Genomic DNA, 10287 nt, shown 5'->3' on the forward strand with positions numbered 1-10287 from the left:
CTTTGGCATAGTAGGGCAGGAAATGATGATGAGCAGTGATATATAATTTTCTGAAGGGAACCAGACTCAAAACCCCATCAGTGCCGTAGTATGCGCTAAGTGCTATCCCGTTTAAATGGATTCAGGGCTTTGTCCTATTGAAAAAAATTTAGTTGAAAAGAGAGAAAAAAAACAGTTGCATATTTTAATGATAGAGAATGTGTTTTTAATTAAAAGTTGATTAAACATTTGTACACTTAAGTATTTCTGTCTGATTTTGTTACAGTATTGTTTATTAACAAAATATAAAATATCAAAACGTTTTATTTATTTTTAAGGAGTTTTTTTTCCATTATTTCCATAAAAAATGTATGTATGTATATATATATATATATATATATATATATATGTGTGTGTGTAATTTAAAAAAAATTGTATGTGGATACATTTATTTTAATGAAATACAGCAAATATTTTAAGCAAAAAATATTTTAATATATATTTATTAATAATTGAAGTATTTATATTTAATATTTGTCTTAATATTATAATAGGTTTTTTATATTTATATTAATTAATTATTGGTAATACAAAATATCTACATTACGTTTGTGTGAACCTCAGGTCTAATTCACAAGTTAAATATATGCTTTATTTACACAAGATACACAAAAATAAAATGTATATAGGTACAATAGGTATTAACCAGTGTTTTGAGAAGAAACTGTGGTTACTCTTTACTTACTGTTACTTACTGTTAGTAGAATGTCTAAAGTGGACTATCAAAATAAAGTGTTACTGAAACTGGATACATTTATGATATGTAATGGTCAGATAAACTATAAGGATGTCACTTTTCAAGCATGGCCTCCAACCACAGCTTGATTCTAGAGAATTAGTTAACTACTGACCAATTCCTTTTCTATCGAAAATACTAGAAAGAGTGGTGTCTTCACAACTATGTTACTTCTTGGAAAGAAAAGGTATCTGCAAGGAAATTCAGTCAGGATTTAGACCATTTTATAGCACTGAAACTGGACTCATCAGAGTTATATATATAAATATTACTTTTTACTGGTACACAGATGATACCCGATGAAGCATACCAATCCACAAAACTAACTGAATGCATAGTTGATATAAAAAATGATCCTGAGGTTACTGTTGTGAGCCCTTGGGACAGATGCTCAGCAAAGACTTCAGCGAATACACAAGACCTCAGGACAGATCCTTAGCGAAGATTTTAGTGTCTGGGCAAGCCCTCAGCCCAAATCCCTACTCCCAGCTATAAACGTGTCATGCTGAAACAGTTTTACCAATATCAAACTGAGTTTGTTCACTTAGGCCAGAGGAGAACTGGAACAGTTTCTCCTAAGTTTTTTTCTCCATTTCTGTCACTTGATGGGGTTTATGTTCCTTGCCACTGTTGCCTTCTAGCTTGTTTATTTGGGGTTCTGAAAGACACTTAACTTTCAGTAATTTATTGATATAACACAGTTACTGACTTAAACTTGCCTTGACTGACTTAAAGGATCTGAATGGATAGTTGTTAGAGTAATTGTGACCACTCTGCATAATTTGTGAAAATCTTCATGCTGACATTGAGCAGTTTACCCTTTATGATTTTTTACCACCACATTTATCCCACCATAAATCTATTTGAAAGCTAGTTAGTCCTATTTAATCATGTCATAAAATACATACAGGCTTTGTGGCTTTAGTTTAATAGTGGCTTTCTCACGTTATGCATTTTCATTGTCGTATAGTCATGGTATTAAGTTATCTTGGAATTCCCGTTAATTTTGTAACTGAGTTTTGGTTTGTGGTTAAACACTATGATGATAAGGTGTTCACTTTCTCGTGTTCAACAATTTTTCCCTAGAATGTGTAACTCATACCAGGACAGTGACTGTGGTGTAATGCACAAGTGCCACTACCACCTAAATATCTGGACATTACAGTCATGTCCAAATTAACACACTCTACATTTTCATTTGGCAGCAGTGACCTAATTAATGTTCAAAATTAGCTTCACCAGAAAGAGCATGTGAGGCCCTTATTGATGTCTTTCATATCTATATAAATATGTGTGTTGGATCAGTAAGATTTTTAATGTTTGTTTTTTAAAAAAAAAAGGTTTTTAAAAAATAAACTGTAATACTGTGAAATATTATTGCAATTTAAAATGACAGTTTTCTCATTTAATATACTTCGTATAATTCATTCCATAATTCAAGCTACATTTTCATCAACCATTACTCCAATCTTCAGTGTCACATGATCCTTCAGAAACATAATATGCTGATTTACATTGATAATAAATCAGTGTATTACAATGATTTCTGAAGGATCATGGGACTCTGAATACTGGAGTAATGGCTGATGAAAATTCAGTTTTTATCACAGGAATAAATTATGTTTGAAAGTATATTAAAATAGAAAACTTATTTTAATTTGCAAAATATTTCACAGTACATAGTTTTTTTTATGAGCATGTGACTTCTTTAAAAAAAAAAAAACATAAAAAATCTTATGTCAAACCTTCGAACAGCAGTGTATATATGGGGATTTGTGACTGAAAACAAAAGTGCAAAAACAACAAACTAACCAAAAAAAAAACACATAGCATTCAAAACATGAATCACACAAAAAAAATCTAACATATTTCACTCAGAGGAAATGATTTAATTGTGAGAGATGACCTGTACATTCTCATACACAATTGCTCCTGTTAAAGCCCCTAGCACATAACAAGCACTGTTACATAGCTCATGGAAATCCCAAATGAAAACTGGCTTCACCACATTGGTTTCCATATCCCTTTGTTTAGAACTTGATACTTCTGCTTGCTGGAAATTCACACTTCTGTATTACATATATAAATGTTGCTCAGGTCCAATACTACTTCAGTGAAAGGGAAGAGGAGAGAGTTACCAAAACTCATTAAGTTCTCAAGGTAAGATTTAAGAGAAGGTGTCTATCACAATGAAATATTATAAAATCAATCAATCTATATATATATATATATATATATATATATATATATATATATATATATATATATACTTTAATAAGAATGTTTATTCATGTTAGTTGAATACTATAATCTGTATAATTTATTTTATAACATAATTGTTCATATCATTACCATTTTTACTTTTTCTTTAGATGAACAAGATTGTCTTTGTTATTCTTCAAGCTGCTCTTCAGATGGCAGGCAGCACTTCACTGAGGTTAATCAAGCCAAATGGTGACTATTGCTTAAATCCCATTTATTAGTATTGTACTCAGCAAGGACACATTGCTTAAAAGTGACAGTAAAGACATTTATAATATAGACACTTAAAATAAAGTAACAGTGAAGACAACACAAACACACACACACAATATCCACATGGCACCTTAAATGCACGTTTTCCTGTGTTACCATAGATAACTCTTGCCTCACTACATCAATAAATACATAAAAAGATCATTAAGAACAAGAGTTAAAAAAATTAAATAAATACAATAAAAAGGGTGGATAAAATGAAGACATTTGCACCAGCATTTCCATAAATAGCTAACATTAACATACCCCTTCAGGTTTGTGCTTTTTTTGAAGGCCATGCCCACTCAGCTAAACCAGGAAATAAAACCGCGAACTCCACATAGAAATCCACATGATTTTTTCCCCCTGTTTTTTTCAGAGGATTTATTTTTCTGGATTCTATCATGAACAGAAAGTTTAAAAGAACATCATTTATTTGAAATATAAATCTTTTGTAACATTACATATGTCTTTACTGTCACTTTTGAACAATTTAATGCATCCTTGTTGAATAAAAATATATGCCTTTTTGTAAAACATTATTTATTTACTGTGCTATCAAATCAAATGATGAGTCTGATAAATAAGCTTTAATGTTATAGTTGTGGCTTTGGAGGTATCAAATCTGTCCAGCTTTGCGGTATTGCTGCATTGTGGAGAGCAATATGGATTAGAGGAAATTTACTGGGAGAGGAACGGGGAAAGCATCTCTCAGACAGGGAACCTCATCACTGTTATAATAGATGGGCTGCATGGGGGAAACTTCACATGCCACAGACCAAACAGAGATCTTTTGAATTACACACTACTACTGGTCCATCCAGTTGAGTTTCCTAAAGGAGTTCTTATACAATCTAGTGACAGAGGTAAGTATGAAGGTTAACACTTACATTGGAATTAATGTTTATTAAGTCTTAAAGTCTTTAAAAGTCTTAAAACATCTGGATATAAAGGCTTTTTTTTTTACTGCAGATCATTTAACAATTGAAATTCACTATATAAAAAAAATTAAACTAAGCATCAAGTATTAAAATATAGGCCTATTTTTAAAAATGTTCAGTGAAAAATAAATATACTTAAATGGATCTGAAATAGATTTATTTAATACTAAGTGTACTACAAATACATTTTCATATTTATGTTCTTAATAAAATGCCATACTAAACTGGTATACTTAAAGTCTGCTAAATTGGAACAACTAATTTTGTTCTTACACTTTGTGTGGAAGTAGTGCTGAAGTACAATTAAAGATATACTTAGTATATTTTATTGTGCTAAAGTGGAACTATTGCAAGTACACTTCAGGCACACTTTAAATAATTTGCATTTAAAGATCATGCAATCCTCATCAAAAATGACATTAAACACATTTTAGACTTAATATTAAGAAATGTGCATTGTGCACAAGTAGTACACCAAATAAAGTTTAATTATAATTTTTTATATCAGTAAGTCTCGAATTATCTGTCAGTAAATATGTTAATAGATTTGAACTATACTTAGTATGAAATAAATGTATTTTAAATATATTACTTTTAACAGGGCATATGTGACAGTCATTCTTATTAGCTATGTATAGGGCTTGACATTAACTTATTGGCTTATCAGCCACCCTGGCTAAGCTGGTCCAAGCTGGTTTTAGCTGGTGAGCTAGTTTCCCCTGTCCAGCTAAAGAATTGGCCAAAATCCCTCTAAAACCAGCCTGCTGACCAGCTATGACCAGGATGGATGACCAGCTATAACAGCTATATATTTTCTTTTCCAGCAAGGATTGTGGCTTTTTGAAGTCACTAGCCACTAAGCGTTTTCACTGGCCACAATTTTGTTGTTGGGACATTACATTTGAAATGTTTAAAGCTGACTTTGGCATGATAAAATTTGCCCTAAGTAGATTTACTTTTTCACAGCGACTTATTGGTCGCGTGCTAGTGACATAGGTCAGGGCGTTGGTTCTATCAATGATTATTGTTCCAAAAGAATGAATGAAAGTCTTTATAAGTGACTCTGTGATTCATTCACTCAAATTATTCTTGGAAACATGACTTGTCAAAACCATTGTTTTTTTTAAATCTGAGAATTTTGCTTCAAAACATGTCTTCTTGTGAAACGAAAACATCCAAGTTTATTTTATTACATTTTATGTATTTGCATCTGTAGATTTTAAGTGCAATACATATCTTTAAAGACCATTCATCCATCCATCCATTCTCCAAACTGCTATAATGGCGAAACCTTTATAGATTTTTTTTCCCCCCAATATGAGTTTTTTCTCAAGCACTGAGCCAGAAATTTCTGCTAACATACACCAAACTTCCCAGTTTTGTCCCTATCTATATTCTGAAAGTTTTTTACTGATGGGTGCGTTAATTTATATATATATTTTTTTCTGACTGTTAGCAGGATTTTCTGATTTATCGAGGGATAAAAAGAGATTTGTAAAAATCCTTAATTTGTTAACGTAATGTAACAAGAATTTTGAAGATAGCTTTATACAATGTTCATATTGATGTGTGCATATTTAATTAGATAATGCATCATTTGCATAATTAAACAAAATATTTTTTCTAAAGATCTTAATGGGGAAGTAAGGGGATATCTATTAAAATATGTTTATTTCACCAGTTTTCACCAATGTTATCTTGCTTAATTAATTATTAATGGAACTGTGAATGAGCCAATAATTCAGTGATTCACTCATAATTCAAGTCAGTTGTTGCAGACTCGCCACCTAGGCCTACTGTTGTTCTTATTGCTCCTGTAATTCTTTAAATTTACATATCTTTATGTAACATAAACATGAATGTAATGTATTAGCTATCAATATTTCTCACTGTGGCCACTGATCTGAAATAAAACTGCTTAACTTTTTATCTGCCTAGAATTTATTTCTTGCACCGCAAGAAACTATAATGGACAATTTCATTGCTCTTGGAAATGGCATCAGGAACGGATCCAAAGAGCTGTGGTATATTTCACAGCAATCCGGTAATGATTAATGATTATTCTTATTCTGTATTAATCTAACTTTATTTTATTTTGAGTTGGGTTGGATTAATCATTTTATTTTGAGTTGGGCCTAAGCATTCAAATTATTCAGGCTTATCTTAAAACAGCAAATCAATGCTAAACTGGCCTTGTGTTTGTACAGAAACTCTAGTCCCATCAACTGCACTCTAGACTCGGATATATCTGGGCTGACTTGTATTGACACGGATTACTGTCAGTACTCCGAAGAGTCTAGGAGCATCAACCTCACAATGTTTATCAGAAATCTGTATAGGCTGGAGGAGCACCACAGGACTTTCCTCATCCGAGACATTGGTAAGAGATTTGTGTGCCCCCGGGTGGTCGCTACATGCAATGCACATCCCTGCATTACAACTAATGCATTAGACTATGTGTAAATTCCCTTGTAAACACTTTAGCATATACTTTTAAAAAGCACTTATTATGATAAAATATTTATTAAAAGAATATAATATAAATAAGTATGTACTGAATGTAATGTTTTCAGAGACTTGCATGTTATTTACAACTTAAAATTATAATTTAAATTAAATTTTTTTGCCCATTAAGTAGACCGGTAGACCTTAAGTGCATATTTATTTGTAATTTCATAATTCATAAAATACTTGAATCCCATTTCTATTGAAACTTGTACGTCATATATGTAAATGGATTTGTAATTACACATTTGTAATAATGAAGTTGCAATTTAGTACATTTAAAATATACCTCAATTATAATTTCAAATGTAAAATTAAATAACACACTACAGTTTAAAATGTAAAAAAAGTTTAAAATGTAAAAGTATATTTTGACATTATTGCAAAGTGCATTTTTAAAAAGTGTTAAAATTATGAAAGTGTACTCTCCTTCAGTACATTTATGTGGACATTTATTTAATTAATATTGTTATTTGCAAGTAGGCCTACATACAATTAATCACGCTTCTTTTTTACAAGGGTATGAAGTCGTTTATGAAAAAAATTAACAGAACTGACAAATAAGTTTGTTAGTAATAGTTACATGATACTAGATCACTGGAATTCAGGATTTCAGATGTTTTAATCGAATATTTCAATCATCAATCAATCAATCAATCAATCTCAGCCTCAGGGCATCCATTTTAAATCATCTTGAGGCCCCCTCGTGGGTCCCAGCCCCTGTACTAGACTGCTGATTAAACTGTTATTTCAAACCCTCAGTCAAGCCAGATAAAGTTTGTATCACCAAGATCCAAGATGATGTATTTGAGTGGCACCCCCCTGAAACATGGAGTTTCCCCTGCAGTTTCTTTCCCCTCTCCTATGAAGTGAAAGTGGTTCTCAACAATCATAGCTGTGACTACACAGGAAGTCGTGTCGAAGTAAGATAATTTTTTTAATATATTTTTTATGTTTTGTTGTTGTTGTTTATTAACATCAAAATATATGTTAATTCCTTAAAATAGAAAAATGAAACCAACAAGACACATTACAAGGTGAAATTCAAAAAAGCATATACTTTCTGCGTCCGAGCACAGGACCCACTTACTAAAAAAGTTTGGGGTGACTGGAGTCACCATCAACAGTAAGTACAGTTTTACCTACAGTATTATTATATATTTATGAAAATATTCCCCTTTACATTCTACATCTATTTTTTAACAGGAGAAAACACCGGCACACCTCAGAAAAATAAACGGTAAGTGTTGATTTGTGTTTTAATGACCATATTGGTCATTTTTAGTTGTTCTTTGATGCTTGATGCTATTGTTCTGACATTTGTCAATTCTTTGTTTTATAAATGCAGGTCTAAAGGGAACACACCCCTCTGCTTGACGATCTGCTTTCTATTCCTGACAAAATATTACAACTATTCATATTTATACCTATTTTGTATTATTAAAATATACCATGGTGAAATGTATTTGTGCAATAATTTTCCAGATCATTAAAAATATATTGCATGGCCTTCGAGAATGCCTTATTAGATGACAGTTGTTCTATATTTTATTTTATAGTGTTATGTAATAAGGGGGGGGGGGGGGGGGGGGTCACGTGACAAGAGTGATGCGAGAAGACTGACATTATGATGGCGGATTAACTTTTGTTAATAAAACTTTCATTTATTCCTTTAATAGCCTATAAGTGAGTGTCTTTGTTGCTGGGTTTTCATTTAAAAAATAATGAACCACAAACTGAGTATTCGTTTTAAATAAGGGAAAGGACCTTATTTATTTGGGTTACAACGGCTATATCCATCTTATTCATTTTGTTATTACAAGGTAGATGTTTGATATATGCGAATTTGCCATTGTACTATTTTATGGCTGATGTGTTTTAATTAATAAGATAATAAACCACAAACTACGATCATTTTAAGGTAGCCTAAGGGGAACTCCATAGGCTGTTTATTTGTGTTAAATGCAGGTAAAACATATCCTTATTTATTTTGTTAATAAAAGTTCAAAGTTTAATTTGTAGTGAGATAATTCGCCTCAGTTCAAGCTGCATATATTTTCCTATTTAATATTTGCAGCACAAAATAAACATGAATATTTGAAAGCATGTTGAAAAATATCTGAACAATTTAATACAAACGAATATCTCATGAATCAATCAATCAGTTTTTTAAAAAAATCTAAAGAATGACGGATGCCACATACTTTTTTTTTTTGGAGTAGGCCTATAGGTGGAATTTTCACATTAACTTCAGGCAATATAACATGATTTTATTATCATAATTTTGACTTTATTCTTAAAATATTATGACTTATTTATTTAGTTATTTTTAAACTTGGTACAAAAATGCTGCTGTCTCCTCATTGGACATGCCTTTAGAGAGAAATGCATCTTTATGGATTACAAAATGAAAGAGTTTTTGTTTTCGATTTGAATTATTTTGTTTTAAAATAGTAATTTAAAGCATTCTATAGATATATTTATAATGTGGGTAAAGTGCTCCTGCTCAAGACCAAGACGACAGAAAGTGCATCCTGTTTGTTTTCCTTATTTTACAAAAGCACTAGGTTTTGTTGATATTGTGAGTGCATACATATACAAGTAGACCCTTTGCAGTTCCGAATGATGTATACTCTTACCTTTATGAGCAAAAATGATGGCATATTTTTAAGTTTCCACTGTTATTAAAAAAAAAAATGCAAGTGATCGTGCTGGTGCCTCCATGTCCTGCAAAGCTTCCACTCTCCGCACAAATGACTGGATATGCGCCTAACAGCGCTCAATTATCTAGGTTAAATGTTTAAATTAATACTGTGAAATGAAATGCACAAAGTATTTTATGTCTGTTTATTTTAGGCAAGTCGTGTTGGTTTGAGAAGGCTAAATTGATCAAACATAATGCTCAACTCACTGTCTGCCGCTGCCGCTGCCGCTTGGTCTTTCCTTTAAAAAACAAAAACTTGAATTTAACAAACATAAGTTCCAAACATATTTCTTAATGAACTTAAAAAAGAAACAAAAAGAAATATGACCACTTTGCCATTAAAAACCAAAACTGAACTATTTTAATAGCTGTATAATGGGGAAGAGAGAGAGAGAGAGAGAGAGAGAGAGAAAGAAGTCACGGTATCCAGTCGGACTCGGGCCGAGAATTCTCATAAGTTGTTGAACGAGGGCCGGGCTTCCAGACGCTCCAAACACTAAACGATCCAGGTGGGCGGTGGAGCGGAGGCGGAACAGGGGGAGGGACGGAGGGCCAGGTCCAAGGATAGGAGAGACCAGGGACTGAGGCAGAGCCGGCGGAGCTGAGGACCACCACAGCAGAGCAGATGGGCAGAGGAGCGGAGCAGAGGACCAACAGAACCAGACAGTAGACCACCACGGCGGGGCAGAGGACCACCACGGCGGAGCGGCGGAGCAACAGAACCAGACAGTAGACCACCACGGCGGGGCAGAGGACCACCACGGCGGAGCAGAGGACCAACAGAACCAGACAGTAGACCACCACGGCGGGGCAGAGGACCAACAGAACCAGACAGTAGACCACCACGG

At 32.8% G+C, this 10287-nt stretch overlaps 1 protein-coding gene across 1 annotated transcript; it reads left to right on the forward strand.

Annotated features, from left to right (window-relative positions):
* Nucleotides 1–2895: 2895 nt before the first annotated feature.
* Nucleotides 2896–8311, forward strand: LOC107570759 (interleukin-12 subunit beta-like). Its single transcript, XM_016257012.1, has 9 exons — nt 2896–2935; nt 3148–3229; nt 3892–4155; nt 6169–6274; nt 6438–6610; nt 7498–7658; nt 7743–7861; nt 7942–7975; nt 8084–8311. The coding sequence occupies exons 2-8, from the start codon at nt 3148–3150 to the stop codon at nt 7970–7972; spliced, it is 936 nt and encodes a 311-aa protein (XP_016112498.1). The 5' UTR covers nt 2896–2935; the 3' UTR covers nt 7973–7975; nt 8084–8311.
* The last annotated feature ends 1976 nt before the right edge of the window (nt 8312–10287 follow it).

The sequence above is a fragment of the Sinocyclocheilus grahami genome, unplaced genomic scaffold (genome assembly GCF_001515645.1).
Source record: "Sinocyclocheilus grahami isolate Dianchi unplaced genomic scaffold, SAMN03320097.WGS_v1.1 scaffold1501.1, whole genome shotgun sequence".
NCBI lineage: Eukaryota > Metazoa > Chordata > Actinopteri > Cypriniformes > Cyprinidae > Sinocyclocheilus > Sinocyclocheilus grahami.

Bases quoted from the DNA above. Each gene is read 5' to 3' on its own strand.
- LOC107570759 (XM_016257012.1), top strand. From the start codon at position 3,148: ATGAACAAGATTGTCTTTGTTATTCTTCAAGCTGCTCTTCAGATGGCA. The intron at 7,659-7,742 runs GTAAGATAATTT...TCCTTAAAATAG, and splicing joins ACACAGGAAGTCGTGTCGAA to AAAAATGAAACCAACAAGAC. The intron at 7,862-7,941 runs GTAAGTACAGTT...ATTTTTTAACAG, and splicing joins GACTGGAGTCACCATCAACA to GAGAAAACACCGGCACACCT.